Below are 19,359 nucleotides of genomic sequence, written 5' to 3'. Positions count from 1 at the left end.
GTTTTAATAGCACATTAAATTTTTGTTTCAGATACCTTCTGAATGAATTTGTTTGACTATTAGTTTTATGTTCATGTATATATATATTCCCGAAATTTTTTTTTTTATTATATATGTATTACCTAATTCTGTTACTATCCTTTTTCCTCCCTCCTACTCCAAATTATATTTTGTGCTCAGCTGGTTTTTACGAATTTAAACTTCAAATTTAACTACAAAATAATACCTGAGTAGGTAAATTTTATTGATATTTTTTCTTTTCTTTATACTAAAAGTTTTCTGATAAATTTTATATAATTTTTAAGTGTTTATTTAAAATGTACTCTTAAATTTTATTTAGAAATCAGCAAATTTTATCAAAAACTCAATTGAACTTGTTAGTTTATAAAACATATTTTATGAAAGTCGTTGCTTTACTCTTTCATTTTATTCTAGTCTTTTTTAGTTTTGCAATTATCCTAAATTATTCCCTTTTAAATTGCATAATAATATTGCTCTATGTATTGAAAAGTTATATTTTCATTTGAATTATGTGGCAATTATAACTTTAAATATATATATTATTTCTTATATTAAAATATTTGGTAAAAGCGTCGTTCCAAAAATAAAGCACACCTTTATAGACGGACACTTTATCTTATTATATTTCTTGTAATTTTGTACGAAAACAAAATGTCAACATTAAATAATAAATTGCAGATTTTATTTTCTTTAATATGATTCTGAAACTTTGAAGAATTACTTTCTTTTTCTTGTATTCTAATTGGGTTATAAAAAATTGTATCCTGAAAAATGTTATATCCCAGCAATTTATTTAGCTTTTTATATTATATTTCTTTTATATAATATGATTTTTGAGTTACAATGCATGGTCCATACTATCAGTGTTCCTATATTATTCCTTGCTAGTTTTTTTTTTATTTATTATTTTTGATGACTATAAATATCCCTAAAATTCCCTATGCTTAAAATATTTAGTACATTATGTAACTATTATCATGAAATTTATATTATTTCGTTCATAAATTTCAATTTTATTAACACTAAACCTTCAAACGCTTAATACAGTACAGAACCCGTTATCCGGAAATCAGAAAACCAAAAAACCGGAACGAAATTCGATAAATTTTCCCGCTATTTAAAAAAAAAAATTTATAAGATTTTAGGATTTTTCTTTCTTTTTTGAAAGATGTTTACCTTACCATCATTTTAGAAATAATCATTAGTGTATTACTTCATCGTTTTTTCTTCTTTTTAAGTTTATTTCTAAATATTTTTATATTTTTAGTTGGGTTTAACAATAAAAAAACGGCTTTTTGTAGCGATTCAGAAAACCGGAAAAATCAGTTATCCGGAATAGCGATGGTCCCGATCATTCCGGATAATCGGTTCCCTACTGTATATACCTATTTCTACCATAGTTGGTCAAATGACTGAACTTAAAGTTTCTTGATTGAATGTATGAAATATGGATGTTAGGAAGGAACTAAACTTAAAAAAACTTTAATATAATTAAATAAAATTGTATATTGCCAATTTTTATGTATTACAAACACAAAGAATAAGAACTTTCAGTTCATTGCTCAATGCATTTTTTACATACATAGGGTGTTTCCATTGTATATTTTCCGCAAACATATTTCTTTTAATTATAATTATTTCTATGATTCTTATAATTATAAAAATATATAAGAATTATAAATATTCTTATAATTAATATTATTTCTTCTAAGAACGTGTGCTGTCTTGATTGTTTCAAAATTTTTCTGGGTAAAACCGTAACAGTTAGTTTGAAATGAAGTAAAGCTATCAAAATAAAATATAAGCTTCTCACCAAAACATTTAGCTTTTGTCACTTTTTCTTACACAAAAATGCCAATCTAAAGTTTTAGGTACTTTCTTGAAATTTGAATTCACAGTTATTTTGATTAAACTCTCTACACAGCAGTCTTTGCGGAAATGTGCAGCTAATCGAATGCATTACGTTAAACACGCATTACTTCTTAATTTCTGATCCGATAACCTTATAAAGCAATAAATTGTTCTCCTGGTCAAATGACTGGTTGTGGTAGAAATAAGTACATGACAAGTATTATTTGAAACAAAAAGAATACAAAAAATAATAATAATAGAATCTTAACGTTATATAATGATAAGCGCATTTTTGATGCAAAAGTTCTTAAACGGTCATTTGACGGGTTCTGGTATGTTTAGTGTTAATGTATAAAATTTACTGGATTTTTTCCTATCCATGTTGGCATTTATGTTTGTACGTGCTTTACAATGTGAAATAAATGCTCATTCAAATCACTAAATATAGAAGTATAATGCATATTCTTTATGCTGTATATTCTCTGTTTCTTTTTTCCAATTGCAGATCTTTTAATAGATGATATTTTAACCAATTATAGAATTTTATTTTATTTTAAATTAATATTTCTTATTATTTACTTTTACAGGAATGTGGCAACGCACAGTTATTGCCCAGTGTCCATTCCTCATTCGATCTCTTTTGTTTCAAGAATGCCTTCAGAAAGTGAATGTGAGAAATGCAACATTCATGCCCTCCTTATCTATGCTTCGAAAACCTCTGTCTTTGGAAAATGGGGAAAGACGAAAGCAGATTGTGGTTAAGAAAATTGAATGCCCTGATCGTGGTAGAAAGATGATCGAGATCTATCCACCCCCTTCTGTTATGGAGTCACAGTCTACTTTGTTACCAGTGAATTAATGTTTTTTTATTCTATAAATATAATTAACTGAATAGTTTTTAAAAGTTATTTCTTGTTAATAACATGGAATATAAATTTAAGAAGATTAAGATTGTGGTTAAGAAAATTGAATGCCCTGATCGTGGTAGAAAGATTAGATAATCAATATCTATTCACTCCCTTCTGTTATAGAGTCACAGTCTACTTTGAATTAATGTTTCCGGTGAATTAATGTTTTTTTATACTATAAATATAATTAACTGGATAATTTTTAAATGTCATTTCTTATTAATAATTTAGAATATAAATTTAAGAAGATTAAGTTTGTGGTTAAGAAAATTGAATGCGCTGATTGTGGTCGAAAGATTAGATGATCAATATCCATCCACTCCCTTCTGTTAGAGAGTCGCAGTTTATTCTGTTACTAGTGAATTAATGTGAGTTTTTTTTATTCTATAAATATAATTTACTGAATAATTTTTAAAACTCAATTTCCAGAAATCCAAGATCTTGAAGTTTCCAGAAATCATCAATCACATTTATGTATAAAAATTCTTGTACTTTTCATTTAAAAATATTAGAGCTAAAACGTATACTTAGCATCTTTCATTCGTAAATATTTTTTCTGGTAGAATAATAAATGTGATCAGAGATAAAAGTAAACTTATACATAATTATTCATTTAAATTATGCATCATATAATTTATTTAGAATTTCATGTTTTGAAGGTATCAATGATTTAAATTTATAAGGACATTAATTTTTTGAAATTTGCTATTAATGATTTTACTAAAGATGTTTTCAGGATTTTCGAGGTGGGCTTACAATCACCCCTGCAATAGACAAAAGCTAAAACATCATACCATTTTATTTATTTTTATTTTTTTGCATCAATTACTTGTCCTAGGGACCACTGATAAAATAAATGTCCTGTGTACCCACATATAATTTCGGAATTCAAGCTTCTTCATGGTGTGTAGTGTTTTTAATAATCGCTTATTTTTGATTTTCGTTTTTTAAAAACTCTTAAAGGTGTTTTTTTTTTTTTTCATGGGGTATTTTTAAAAAGTGTTACATTTTCCCTTTTCGAAAATTATAATTTTTTTTCTTTATCATGTCGATTTTTGCTGCATATTATGCAAAAGCTGGGTTTTCATATTGTTCTATTCAACATTTTCACAATTCATTCAGCCATAATCCATTTTGACGTCGCTTCGTAACATATGATAGCGGCAATCATGTTACATATCTGATGAAATACTTGGGAGTCTGCATGTGCATCTACTGAAATGGATTCGGTGAGATTCTTGTACTCTCATGTGCAATTCTGCCGCATTTCACAAGATATTCTCAATTTCATTTTCCACCCTCTGAAATGGAACCGAAAAATCTCTTGATCTTTTTATGGTGGCAAATATAATCAAAAAAATAATTATTTATCAGAAACTAGTTATTTCATCATGATCATGTAAAGGCTTTGAAAATTATTTTGCATTTTGTTAATGTATGTAGTGCTTAAAAATATTTTTTTACTGCTTATTATTATATATATTTTAGTTATAATTTAGCTTTACAAATCTCATAATGGTGGTGGTTATTTATTTAATACCTATTGGTCGACTTTGTGATTAAGGTTTAAAACACCTCACAAATTGTGGTGAGCTTACAGTGTTGATGAAATTTTTTTTTACTCATCCTGTTCATATGATTTGGCTGTTAACACTTGTAATTTTTTCAGGGCCCTGGAAGAATAAGGGCTTCTGGCATTGTTGATAATCCTGAAATGCTTATTGACTCACTATGTGATGGATCCGAAACCGTGTGTGATGCTCTCTTATCTGGTTTAAATAAATCTTGTAAGTGATATTGTAAGTATTAAAATTTGACTCGCATAATTTGTATTCCCTAAATGGAATTTGTTTAATTATGAATTAAAATTGAATTCTATTCATTTGAACAAAAGTTTCCAACTTTCAATTACCTTTTTTTTTACTTGATAATTATTCTTTCTATTGCAATTTAAAGCTAAATTTTGTCGTAATAACAAATATTTCTGCAAGTTTTTAATGTTTTGAGCATTGTTTTATTTTGAATAATGTTGTAATTTATTTTGTATGAAATTTTTTTAATTATATGTTGATTCATAGTGGCTTAGCTTAAGTTTTAAACAAAATCATGAATACTTCTGTGCATTAACATATTTTTAAACAAAGATAGCATTATTTTACTTGCATAATTTTGTAATTTTTTTTGAAGGCATGTTTTGATTTTTAATCTTGCTATTGATCATAATGGGTTTCCTGAAGTTTAAAACAAAATTATGAATTCTTTTTCTCATTAATATATTTTTAACTGTGCTAAGGCAGCAGTTTTAAATAATATTTAATTTTGCTACAGCTCACAACCCCTTTAAGGTTAAAAATTAAAAAAAATATGAGTTTTTTTCTCATTTCTGTAAAATGTATTTCCAGATTTCTCCTTGAAAATAAAAAAGAGAAGGATGCTGGCATTTTGAGTTTTGAAAGGGTGTTCGCTTACCACTTTTAAAATTTATCATTAATTAATTTATTATTAAACAATTTATCGTTAATTAATTTATTATTAATTATTGTTAAAATTGTAATATTATGTAATTACTGGATTTAATCCTCAACGATTTTCAATTTACCTCCTTATACTGTTTTATGTGTATATTTCAAAAGTTGTTCTCACTCATTATCAAAATAACAGAAAAATTTGAAGATTTTGAAAAATTATTATAATTAAGCTAAAGACAATCTCTGTGTATAAATTTTCTTCAAAAAAAGTAAACTAAGGAAAAACAATTAACTGATAAACAAGTTTAAAGCTCTTATTTTGTATTTTAAACTTAAAATTACGAGGAAATGAACATTTAAATATGCAATTTTGAGTAAAAAGTGTTTATTTAATAAAATAATAGTAAAATTGAAAATAACTCAAAATTTCATTATCCCTATCCCCCCTATCCCCCCCCCCCCCAAAAAAAAAAATAATAAAAATTTAATCAGTTGAAAATAATCTTAACAAAATAAATATTATTGTAATTACAATCAGAATAAAACCTATAAACCCAAATGATTTTACGAGTATGTAAATATTATCGAAACAAGGAATTTTTTTTAATGGAATATTAAACTAAAAGTATTAAATACACATAATTTATCTAGATGTAAGAGTGAATATTTATTTAGGAAAATGAGACTTAATCCGTTTAAACTAAAACATTATAATAAGTTTAATTGATTTTTATTATTTTAAGAGAATAAATATGAAGAGAAGCTTTCAACCTTTTTGTGTTGAACTAAATTTTATTTGTTTAAATTATAGCTAATTCTTGTTGCTAAACAATTGTACTGGTCATTTTTAGATTTTAGTTACTTCCTTCTTTTTAGTGTTTTGGGGGAATGTACTTTTTCCGAAAGAAATCCCAACCCTGGTTAATGATCTAATATAATAATATATAACGATCTAATACTACGAGAGCAATACCCTGAACCAGAATGGACGAGAGTGTACACGGGGGTCTGTCCAGACATTTTGTGAAAGATCCGTTTTTCATGAAATTGTGAAAAAATTACTCACATTCTTTCAACCAGGGTCCGCTTTTTTGAATTTGTGCAAATAGGGTCCAGTTATTGCAAGAAACTTTTTCAAGGAGTTTTTTATTTGTAAATCGATACAAGATTATGCTCGGCACTGTAAAATTATAATAAAAAAATTTAATTTTCAAAAATAAACAGCAATTGCTGTTTCTTAATTAGCGATTCAACATACAAATATTTGGTATTTAACCTATACTACTGAACCCAGAATATTCATTTCGGACGAATAATGGAAGAATCGTCTGCGGAAGACAAAACTCAATTCGTTTACATCCATCTTTTTTTGTTTTCTGCCCTGGGAAGGGTTTATTTGATTAACAAAACAATAATGAAGATTGGCAAAATTTGTGAAGGGTCCGATTAAAAGAAAAATCATTTTGTGAAGGGTCCGTTTTTAAGTTAAAATATTTTGTAAAGGGTCCGTTTTTATGAAAAGATATATTGTGAAGGGTCCGTTAAAGGAGCCAAATTTCTTCTAAACAGACTCCTGGTACACTGACGGCTCAAAAATACAAGACAGCAGCGGAGCAGGAGTACACAGTAAGCTCTTTTCTCACAGCTCCCCTGTGGGATACTATATGTCAAATTTTGATGCAGAGATCTTCGCTGTATCGATAGATGTCATTTGAATATTTTTGAAAATTAATCCAGAGTATTAAAAAAAAAGAATTTGGTTTATAACCTGTCTCTCTGGTGCCAAATTTAATTTGAATTTTAACTATATAACTAGACAACAAAAGAAAAATCTTACTAAAATGAAGGAATGGAATTAAAAATTGGAAGTTAACTAATTATCAATAACTAGAAATAAATCAGAAGTTACAATGGCCCCTTCAGAAATCTATCAAAATTGTGTTGCTAAATACAAATCTAATTTAATTGAACCTAATAACATGTACCAATGTTGTTGAAACTTTGTCAAAGCCATAACCTGTCTGTCTGGTGTCAAAAGTCATTTGAATTTTAACTATATAACCAGGCAACAAAAGAAAAATCTTACTAAAATGAATTTTTTTTTTTAAATTAACTTTTGTATCTTGTGATGCAATAAAAAAACTCTTCCCACCCCCAACCAAGTTTGCATTTATTTCAATAAATAAACATATATATTTTTGAGAGAGGTATAAGTTTTTAAGAAAAGTGTCAGATTAGTATTCTTTTATTTTGAATCAATTTTAATCTTCAAAAGGGATAATTTAGAATAAATAAATATATTACAAAGTTGACTGATAAAAAAGATTTAGCTTTTAGAGGATTATTATTTGCATAAAAATACATGTTGTTATACTTAAGAATCCGGCCCCCACTTTGATAAACTTGCAATAGAAAATGACTCACAAAAAAATTGTGCATCCCTACCTTAAACCAACTGTTGTTTCTTTATTAGTCATTTATGGAACTTTGTTCAATTGCAGCAACTGGCGAATGTCTAGGATTTAGATATCCACATAAAGTTGGAGAATATAGATGGATCTCTTATTCAGAGTTAAGTATATTTAACCATAATTGGAAAGTTTTTAAAGTGAGAAAAGTCGTTTCCAGTTTAAAAGCCAAAAATAAATAAAAATTAATAAGGAAAAAATAAGATTTTTCAATAATGTCTGGAATAATTTTATACATTACACTATTTAAAACTGATTAATCCAATTAGTTATAATAATAATAAATGTTGACAAATTTAAATTATTCAAATTAAAGAAAATTAATTGCAGCCTAAAAGTCTAACTTTTTAAGTGATTGTAATTAATCAAAAAGTATATTTTTATTTGAGAAATTATTTTCTATTTTATTGCAAAGTTAATTATGATCCTTTAATTTTACTTATATTTACTATAACAAGAGACGTATTAAATGTAATAGGAAATACTTTCTTTATGCAGTAGTTCAATGTTTAACTAAATTTAATTTTGAGTAAAATAAATTAGTCTTAAAAATAATAAGTTCTAGACAAAGCACTTCTACAAATAAACTGACTTAAATGTAAAGAGTATTTACTATCCTGGATTTGCACTTTATCTAGAAAACTTTTATCAATAATTGTTACAAAGGCATTTTGATTAATAAATTATTTCTATATGTTTTCCATTACCAATGTTGAAGTTAATTAATGTTAAAAGTTTCACTAATGTATGTCAAAAACTTTAACAATAATTGTTAGTAAGTTCTTTATATGTGTGTATGTATATGTATATAAATAATATATATATATATATATATATATATTTTGCTCCTTACTCTATTGTATTGATTGACATATTTTGCTTTGGCGATATTAATACAGTATTAGAAAGATTTATCTTTTTCGGACATAATCATATAAGCTGATAACGTTTTAATCCTTTTTTTTTTTAATTTTGAAACTGTTTGCATTTTTTTGTTTTGTTTTAATAATTGTTTTTTTTAATTCTTTTTATGAATCTCTTTTCTTATATCTTATATAAGAATAATAAATAATTTGAGTTTCAAATTACTACATAGTAATCATATATTATTTCTTTAAATTTCTTATTAGTTTTTGTTTTTATATTATAGGTTGTACAAAGAAAGAACTACATTGGTTCTGGTTTGATTAATTTGGGTCTTGAACCTTCTCAAAGAACAATGATTGGTATATGTACTAAAACTAGACCTGAAGTAAATATACTATTCATTCATATTATTGAAGTTCTATTACTGTTTTATTAGTCTTGCCTGTTACAAAGTAAAAAAATTAAAAAAGCTTTTTTCTAAAAGCTTAGAAAGCTGGCAATTTAATAAATCTTCTGAAATAGTAAAATAACTTTTCATCTTATGTGTTAGGTCTATACTAGTATATTAAAGTTTTTTTTATTGATCTGTGAATGCTGCTGACAAGTTTTTCCTTTGTCTCATTACAAATTTTTAAAATGTCGTTTCTTGAACTTTTAGCAATGTTTTTTTTTTTTTTTTTTCTAAATCCAAATTTGATATCTTCCGATTTTATGCTTTGAATGCTTTCAGAATTTTCATGATCTCTACAAACAGAAATATTCGTTCGAAAAATTTCCAGGGTTTCTTAACGTTGCCTATAAATAGAAGAGTGATTTGCTTTAGAAGAGAGAGATAAATATGAAAATAGATCACTTCAAATTGTGGATGAGGCGACTATAACTGATATATGTATATATATATATATATATATACGTATATATACATCTTAATAGCAATACATATTGTATTGTGAAGTTAGTTAAAGATGTACAAAACCTAACCTAGTAGTCCAGCAAAAAACTGAAATAATATTGCAGTCGTAAACAGGAGCGCTTAAAGGTTCATGTTTTCAAAATTTTGACACAAACTATAAGTTGAGAAAAAAGCAGCTTAAAAACTAACTGTTCATATCAAGAAAAAAAAATTTATAAAATTTAATTTTAATAATAAAGGAAACCAGATTTAAATAAAGTAAATTCTTTTGTTTACATAAAATAAAAAATACACAATTTTTGCCAATCCTGATTTAAAAAAATTAGTAAACTATTTTTTTCTTTTCAGAACTCAGGTTTTTCTTCATAGCGATACATGTAGTGGTAGCTAATTAAAGATGTACAAAACCTAACCTAGTTGTCGTGAATACCTTCTACAAATGCGCAACGGTTAAAAAATAGCATATTATATTATTTACCAATAGACAGAGCCTTTGAATAACAGCCTTGATGAGATGTGTAATGCTATTATATGCATGTTTTGTAATAATTTTTATTAGTTATTTGAATAATATGCTTTTTTTTTCCTTTCAGTTTGTTTTGACCATGTTGGCCTGCTCTAACTATTCAATGGTTTTAGTGCCTTTGTATAATTGCTTTGGAACTGAAGCTATCTCACACATTATTTCTCAAGGTTAGTTTATTCATGGTGATTGATTCATGGTCAATGATTTCTTCCTTTAATATTTGTTGCTTTATTATTTCTAGTATGAAACTATTCTGCATGGACTTTTAAATTAGTTGTTGATTTAATCAACTATTTATGCTTGGTCTTTTCTTTTTAATATTGAATTCTTATAATTTGACTTTTTTTTCTTTCTTATTTATTGTTTAAGGTGAGATTAATATTTCCTCTTCTTTTGAGTCAGTTAATGAGTTTAGTTCAAATAAATATCTTGCTTTACTATCTCTTACTTACTTATGTTTATCATATATATTTACATAGCTGCCAACTCTTCTGGATTTACCAGTAGACTGCTGGATTTGGCCAGTTTCTCCTGGTCTACTAGTATATTTTATGTTGGTTTTTGTATAGTTTAGAAAATTCCCTAAAACTGAATAGGGTTCCTTAAAAAAACCGATTGAAGTAGAATTTTTACACAACTTATTACTTGCTTGAATATTTGAATAAATATTACTTATGGACAGTGCAGTAAGCATGCATATATATATATAATTGTTATTATTTTTTATTTTTTTAGTCTAAAATTTTCAGTTTATTTTTATTCAAAATTCCTTTTTTAAACTTATTTATAAAAAATAAAAACTCAATTCTCAATAATAAATTATTTGTTTATTAGTATTCAAAATTATGAGTTAACATAATGAAAAACATTACAAATTTTAGTTCATTTAATGTCAATCATAAATGGAAAATATTGCAAACCATTTATAGTGTTTAGTGTAATAAATGTGTAAAGAAAAAGTATCTATTAGTTAATATTTCTTCATACCAATATTTATTTGAAATTTGCAATAGAGTCCATGGCTTCTTTAATTGAATATTTTAAAGTTGGATTTCAATAATTTCAAAATGAAAACAACTATGAATATGTGTCTTATCATTATTTGTATTCAAAAGTAATTTCGTAGATGAACTATTAATTCAAACAAAAGAATATTAGTATTCCTAAATGGGATATTCTGAACACACAAATAAAAAAGATCGGAATAAAAAACCTAAAAATAAAAGCAATTAACAACAAGGTATTTTTTATCAGGAAAATCAGAAATTTTAAAGACAACTAGGAACTCTGATATTAAACTTAAAGCTCTATTATGTTAATATAAAATAATTAATACTTTATTATTGTACTAAAACTTTTATATTCAACCCATGTTATTTTCGTACCTTTTCACCGTTCCATTATTTTCAAGTATTTTCCCATTACGTATTATTAATATGAAATGTATGATATAGTGCCTTAAGTATATTATTATTTATATTAATTTAATGGATTAAAAAAACGAGATGTATTTTTCATACAGCCATTATCTCTTTTTAACATGCATTACTAAAATGAAATTTAAGTGTTTATTTGCATGTTAAGTGGAGTTGTAAAGTAATATAAAAACATAAAGAAATCAGTTCCTTTTTTTAATTATTATGTTTGCATGAAACAAAAAAGGATACATTTGAATTGTTTATTGTAAACATTAATAGTTAAATTTGAATGGTTTACTTAATTTCAATTAAAGGATTAAAATATTATTTTAAACAAACTCCAAAAAATTCAATTAAAGCAAACAAATAAAAACGAAACTTGCTTTAAATTTGAAAAAAAAAAAAAACTTTTTAAAAAAATGTAAGCAGCTTTTTACTATCCTTATTGTGCAACCAATAACGTTTAAAGCTATTTGTCTTCATTTCATTGTGTCTAATATTATTTTATTATTATTTATGTGTATTTGCTTATAACAGCAAGCTTGCTGTAACAATGATTTTGTATGCTATTGGGAAATATCATTATAGCAGACTTTTACTGTATATATGTTACCATGAATGACCGAAATCAAGAGAATGTAGACATTCACCAGTGAATGTCAGCAATTACATCGTTGCTTTAGTGAATGTCCAACATATTTGTTATATCCGATTTGATATTATTATATTTATTGGATATTTTAATGTTTGCTGAGGATAGATTAGGAGAAACATCAGTGTTCAGAGTACCGGTTCTGAACTTCAAAAAAACATTGATGTAGGACATACCAGGCAATTGTATACCGATCAATTTCAGTTAACTGGACCTATTATATATTTCAGACATTTACTAAAGCAACTATGTGATTGTCATCATTCACCGGATGGAAGTCAATAACCACCAATATCGGTCATATGCATTTTTCTAAAAAAAAAAATTTTATATAATAAGTTTTCGAATCTTATTATTAGTGGAAATGGAGGCAGTGATTTGTGAAACTCCAGAACATGCTGCTGGAATAATTAAAAATCAAGAAAAGTATCCTAAACTGAAGCATATTATCTTGATTGATGATGATGAAGATGAATTGAAGAATAGTGGAAGTAGATTCAATATCATGAGTTTGAAAGAACTTGAGGTGCATAAATATTGAATACTTTGAATGTTGAATTTTGTTTCACATATTTGGTATAATATTTAAAATTGTTTTACATAATATATTTGTTCTAGTCTACATTGTTTGTTAGGTTTACAATATTTTTATTTCTAAGCACAACTTTTTTTTTATTGAATAAAAAAGTTAAGTTAATTAAAAAAAATTAATAAAGTTAATTTTGAGTATCTTTTAGCATTAAGTTTAAACAATAATAAAAAAGAGAATGCTTAATATTTTATACTATAATGTATACAAACTAATATAGATATCTGCAACTTATAAAAGAAAATGTTCGTGAATTAACTAAATCAGTTATTGTTCTTATTAATAAGAAATTAGTTTATAAATAATCTTTTCAATATTAACACTACCTTGTAAAGTTTTATTTGCTTAATGAATTATCAAAGAAGATTTTTATCTTGTTAAAGATTTGACTTTTAGTAAATTGAAGTTAAAGTTATAAACATAAATGAAAATATTCTCTATTTTCTAAAATATATATCGTCAGTTATCAGTTCAGCCTTTGTCCGTTTCAACTTTTTAAGGCATAATAGCTACCTACGAACTAAAAGATTTTTTTTTTTTTTAGCAGGAATTAAAAAAAAAAATAAAAACATTTAAAAAATCAGTTATCAGTTCAACCTTTGTTCGTTTCAACTTTTTAAGGCATAATAGCTACCTACGAACTAAAAGATTTTTTTAGCAGGATTTAAAAAATAAATAAAAACATTTAAAAAATGATTTTCATGCATTTATTAAAAATATCATTGCTTTAAATGTTTTTCAGCTAAAAATGTTCATGGAACTTATAATGGTCGCTTCTAGACCAAGGTGATTTAAATGTTTGTAGTGACAATTCATGACTGTAGAAAATTATCTTAAGTCAATTTCACTTCTACAAAATTATTTTAAAATTTGGATTTTGGATGATGGTCCGTAGCTCCAAAACATTTTTCAATTGAAGAATATTGATATTCTTTTCAATTGAAGATCAGTATTCTTCAATTGAAAAATATTCAATTAATTAGGTACTGCTTGAATTTTATTGCTAATAGATTATTTTATTATTATATTTGTAGTACCTTGGTGTCTGCAATTTTATTAATTCCAAATATGTAAAAAAAATATTTTTAATGTAGAAGCAAATTAAATTTGTGAAAATTCATATTACTTTGTAAGTTTTTTTAAATATTTATTTTGTAATATATATATAAATTATTAGTATGTATAAAAATTAGTTTTAATATATATTTTGTCATTAAAATTAATTGATCATTTTGTAGTTACAGGGATGAGATATTTCCGCTTTTTAGCTGATTTCCGCTTTTTTCACTTTTATCTCTTGAATTTCAGCTTTTTTATCAAAAATTCAGATTTTTCTAAAAATTTCACTTTTTTTATAAGTATTCCGCTTTTTCAGAAAATTCACCCATTTTCAAAGAGAAACAGAAAATTCAAACTACATAGCTACCAATCCTTTCTCATTTTTACTTATTTTAGCTATTTTCACCCCTTTTACTCGCAGCAGATAAGATTTTCCGAATTTTTTACACGCCCTCCAGATAGATCCGATTTTTGTAGTTCAAACGACGCTGTTTCTGACAAGCCTTTTAGAGGTTCCAAACCTGGAATCTGCCAATATCTCGATTCTTATTCACACGATTTTAATATCAAACATAGCTTTTCATATTTGCGTGTTGAGATTCTTATTCACGTGATTTGAATATTGTACGTTGTGATGATTCGTATTTACGCCTTTTTAAAAACCTATGAAGCGATTCGTATTCACACAAGTTTAAAATTCAATGTCTTGATTTGCTCATGCTGTTTATAATATCAAACATTGATTTTCATTTATACGTGATTTTAAAATAAGGCATTGGGATTGGGGGCATTGCATTCACGCATTCTAAAAATTATGCATCATAATTCTTATTTATGCAATCTAAAAATTACGCATCATGGTTCGTATTTACGCGATCTAAAAATTATGAATCGGGATTTGTATTTACGCGTTTTAAAAATTCTATATACCAGTTTGTATTTTCTCATTTTCAAAATCGTATATCTAGTTTCATATTCATGTGATTTCAAAATCCATAATTGTTATTCATATTCACGCAATTTTAAGATCAACTCTCGCGATTCTTGTAAGAAGTAAATTTTTTTTAAAAATTAGTTACTATAAAGGTGACTGTTTTTCTAACGACGATTATTAGTATGTATATGTAAGTGTTACAACATCAGAGAAACTGGAAGGAAATATATTCAAAACTTACATTCTGTGCTCGCAAAGAAGAAAAAATAGGATTTGTCACAAGATGTTTGAAAATGGACTAACAACTAAATATAGCAAACATAAAAGATATAGGAAACAAAAGCAATAACTTAAAAAGGGATTCAATTAAATTTTTTTTTGTTGGAAAAAGAGTTAATTAACTCATCATCAAAATTTTATTTATAATTGCTGTTATTTATGCTATAAAATGCAAAATTCTTATCAAATAAAAAACAATTATCTAAACAGTTGCTGATTGTCATGTAATTTTTCAAACTAAAATACCAATTTTTGTATGTTAAGGAGTTACTATATATTTCTATTTCACTGTTATTGATATGTTTCAAAGGGCTGTAGTTAGATTAGACTATAACATGAACATAATGATTTGGTCCATTGTTAAAGTTTTTTTTTCCCAATATAATTTAAAAAGTAATATTACTGATATATTTGCTATAAATCACATAACAGTATTTATTAAAAGAAATGAAATATTAATGTATATTCTCAGTAGTTTTAATTTGCTAAACCAAGTAGTTTTTCAAGTAATAATTGTCTCTTATGTGAACTGAGGAAAAATATAATTTCCAGCTTTATTTTTTCAATTGGTAATTTTTATTTTCACTAAATGTTAAGTATCAATGTAGTCGTTTTTATAATAATAGATTAGTACGCAATTGTATGTCAACACATTATTTATTACCTTAAACTGTCTGGAATTTATTATTAAAGGGCTATTAAAATTTACTATCGTGGAAATTCAGCTTTTTTGCCTTTTGGCTAATCTCATCCCTGGTAGTTAAAAATATTGTTGCTCACTTTATTATTCTTGGAGGCCAGTACTATCATTGATTATCCATAAAGTTTGGGTACCAAATTGAACATTTTTAGAATTTTTGTTATTTGATACGAAAATAAGCTTCAAATGCTTTCCTTTTATCATTGTAAAAATAATAATTGATGCAAATTTTATTATGTTGCTAAAATACCAGTTTAATAGTAAAAACAAAAAAACATTTAAGCTAGTTTGATTTTTTATAATGTTATATTAAAATGTTTATATGTAATATTGAAAAGCTGCAAAAAAGCAATACTGCTTCCAAGTAATTGATATCATTTTGCTGTATTTATTATTTATTTTAATATCAGTGTATAATATATGTTTCTTAAAGTTATACTTTTATCTTGTAAAACTGTTATTTAATTTTTGAGTGCATGACTTTATGCTGTTCACTTAAGATATTCTAATTAACTACTATTACCCTTTAATAAATTAGCAAATATGCTTTTTTTTCTTAGATCTCTGAGATCCATTTTACATTCACTTATAAAATTTTCATCTTACAAGATATTTCTAATTTTTTTTTCTTTTGTGCATAAAAATTTTTTTTTAAAAATTTCATATTTCATCAGAAATAACAATTTAAAAAACATATTAATTTTATTCTAAAGAATAATGCTTATGCACTTTAGTACAATAAATATATGCTATTTTTATTTCGATCAAAATTTAAGTCTAATCTTCTTTTGTATTTAATTTGCTAAGGTACAATGTTTTCCATTATTTTAAAATGTATAATTCTTTTTTAAACTTTAATTAAACTTAAACACAATTTAATTTAAACTTTATATTTCTTAATAGCTATTTTACTTTTCAGGCTAGTGGTAAACTTGATGAAAGGAAAGAAGTTGTAAGTTTTATTCTAGTTGTTGAATCAATTTTAGTTTTGCATTTCTTTTATTTAAAATCATTTACTCTTTTGTGGTATCATTTTAGAAACCCAGAGCCGATGATATCTTCTGTTTGTGTTACACCAGTGGAACGACTGGTAAGTACGTTACTGTATCAGGTGTAATCATTTGTTTAAATGTCAATTTTTAATGTTTAAGAACATTATTCGTCTCATAATTAACTTAATGTGGATGATTTTAACATTCATTTACCTATAGTTGAGCTTTTTAGTTGAAAATTCAATTAATATTTTTTAAGAAAATGAATTATATCTAGAATTCTGAAGAAATAATAGGAATTTTGTAATAAAAAAACATTTTGTAAAAAGCCCATAATTTTAAACCAGAATTCTTGTTTTATAATGTGGGGACTACAATGACAATAAACTGGAAAACCTTATCTTTTTTTTAATTTCAAGAGAGATTTTATTCTTAATTACACCATTTGCTTTATAATAATTTAAAAACTTTATAAGCATTGTTTGTTTTACATTTTAAAATGTAATTTGTAGCTTTGTTGGCATTTTTTATAGACGAATAATTTCCTTGTCCCTCAAACCATTAAAATTTTCATCGAATTAACTAATTAATTTTAATTAACTTATTACTCAGGTTAAAAATTTGTTACTATATTTTACTCCCTTAAAATTTAGTATTCTTGTGTTACAAAAAATTTTCTTATTCTAAAATAATGTTATTTTATTATTACAGTGGAAAGTCGCGTATCCGGAATCTGCGGGACTTTCCGAAGTCCGTACATTTGATTTTTCTGTATAATTGACCTCCAAGGTAAACAAAGCTTAAAATGATCTGAATCTAAGAAGCAGAAAATAAATAAACATTATTTTTTGGGCAATAATGTTTTAGTATTAGAATGATATCTAATCAATCATAAACAAAATATTAAAAAGTGTCCAGGAAATCGACCCTTCCGGAAAAGGGACGTCCGGATATGGGACGTTACACTGTATTTAAATTCTGACAAAACTAAAGAAAGAATAAATATGTAAAAACATAACTGATTGAACAAACAAAATTTCAATAGTAAAGTAATTATAGACCCTTTAGTAATTATTCCCCCTTTTAAATGCATTATAGGTAGGGAAAGTAACATTAGTTCTTGCCAAAAACAGTTGTTGTTTTAAAAACTATTTCTTTTCTTTAGTTTAATTATCCTTATTTTATAAAAATAATGTATTTCTTAAATATAAATTAAAATGAATGGGACAGTAATTACATTCTTTAAAGAGAAACACAGATTTAAGATAAAATTAATCTCATTGACCCTGAAAGAAATGGTATTGCAATTTAACTTTATTGTTTTGTGGAAAAGAATGTGTTTTGTAACCTGGAAGTTGAATTTTTTGTGCTCTTCAGCCAGCAGAAATGCAACCACTTAGTTGAAATTTGACTTGCTGAAAGTGCCATTTGATTTGAATGTATGAACTTAATGCAAAATTTTTAAAATAGAAATTTTTCAAAATCCTAATTTTTTTTTAAAGTTATTTTAATTTTAAGTGATTTTTTTGTGAAGTTTTCTCACTTTTTTGCTTTTAGCAATAAATATTTATCCATTGCTGTAAAAAAAATTAATTAACTCTCTTGAGATAAGTTTGTACTTAAGCTGATGATGAAAGTAACAGAATAAATAAAAGTGAAAAATTTGTGTTTTCCGGGTATAAATCTTAACATTCAATGTAAAAACTTAATTCATGAGAGATAAAAGCTGTTTTTGATTTAAACTTTTATAAATCTCTTTAACGAGTGAAATTACTTCCAATTTATTTCTGATTATGTCACTCATTCTATATTACTAAGTATTTTTTTTTATGTTCATTATTGTTCAAAGTAAGGTAATCTTTTATTTTGTTGCAATTAACAGAATGCTCTCAGATAAAATTATATATTTTATTAACTAAATAATCTTTTCCTTTAAAAATATCAACATTTTATGGAAGAAAAAAAAATGACTATGGAAATTGGTGAAAGGAGCCTAGTAATGTATTAAAGTCCCGCAATGTTAGACAAAAAGAACATGGTTCCCAGGAGAACACCGAAATCAAGCATCACTGGCTGCTGCCAGTTAGCAAGTGTGTGACCACTTTATTCAGCCTGTGTAGGGATCGAGGGTGTGCGATATCGGTCCTCGTTTAACAGTTCTAACGTAAAGTGCTTGACTTCACGCGCAGGTTGTTTGTCTACCAAAGTAGGGGTGCCATCCCCTCTGCAGAGGATCGAAATTGCAATGGCATGCATGTCTTCAGATCATCCTCGAGGAATGTTTCCCATATCGTCACCAATATCCCATTGTGTAGCTGTAGTGGGATGTAAATAAAGTACCTACCTGCCTAATATATTAAAAAAGTTTTAAATAACATAATGGTTATAAAATATAATTTATTTCTAATTTTTTCATATTTCTAAAATAATTTATGCTAAATATCAATTTTGCTATAAATTGGAATTGATGTTTGTAGAATTAATCATATTGATAATATTCCAGGTGAACCAAAAGGTGTTGTGGTCAGCCATCGTAATGTTCTTTCTTGCATAGGCTCCTTGTCTACTGTTTTATCGGTATAGTATTATATTGCTGGTAAATCATTAGAAAATCATTGTAATTCTGTTGTATTATGTTTAGAAGTTGTAGCTTAACCATTGCATGTCAGCATTTAACAAACATAGAGTTGTTAGAGATTAAGTTAAAGGTATTT

At 25.8% G+C, this 19,359-nt stretch overlaps 1 protein-coding gene across 7 annotated transcripts in view; it reads left to right on the top strand.

The window, feature by feature from the left end:
- The window catches only part of LOC107437256 (long-chain-fatty-acid--CoA ligase 5), a 371,824-nt gene that overhangs the window by 332,818 nt on the left and 19,647 nt on the right, over positions 1 to 19,359 (top strand). For 4 of the 7 annotated variants that reach the window (XM_087166428.1, XM_087166429.1, XM_087166431.1 and 1 more), the window contains 9 exons: positions 2,460 to 2,722; positions 4,450 to 4,567; positions 7,750 to 7,820; positions 8,867 to 8,968; positions 10,090 to 10,189; positions 12,452 to 12,618; positions 16,573 to 16,605; positions 16,692 to 16,743; positions 19,149 to 19,222. In XM_087166428.1, the coding sequence (XP_087022554.1) occupies positions 2,460 to 2,722; positions 4,450 to 4,567; positions 7,750 to 7,820; positions 8,867 to 8,968; positions 10,090 to 10,189; positions 12,452 to 12,618; positions 16,573 to 16,605; positions 16,692 to 16,743; positions 19,149 to 19,222 (980 nt within the window). Of the gene's footprint in view, positions 1 to 106; positions 231 to 2,459; positions 2,723 to 4,449; positions 4,580 to 7,749; positions 7,821 to 8,866; positions 8,969 to 10,089; positions 10,190 to 12,451; positions 12,619 to 16,572; positions 16,606 to 16,691; positions 16,744 to 19,148; positions 19,223 to 19,359 lie in introns of those variants that run through there. The other 3 variants (XM_087166434.1, XM_087166433.1, XM_087166432.1) reach the window with 2 other exon arrangements.

Source organism: Parasteatoda tepidariorum, chromosome 6, assembly GCF_982258835.1.
Source record: "Parasteatoda tepidariorum strain Cologne lab strain chromosome 6, Ptep-v5.0, whole genome shotgun sequence".
In the NCBI taxonomy this organism is placed as follows: domain Eukaryota; kingdom Metazoa; phylum Arthropoda; class Arachnida; order Araneae; family Theridiidae; genus Parasteatoda; species Parasteatoda tepidariorum.
Note: the sequence above shows the minus strand (reverse complement) of the source record. Positions and strands in the feature narration are given on the sequence as shown.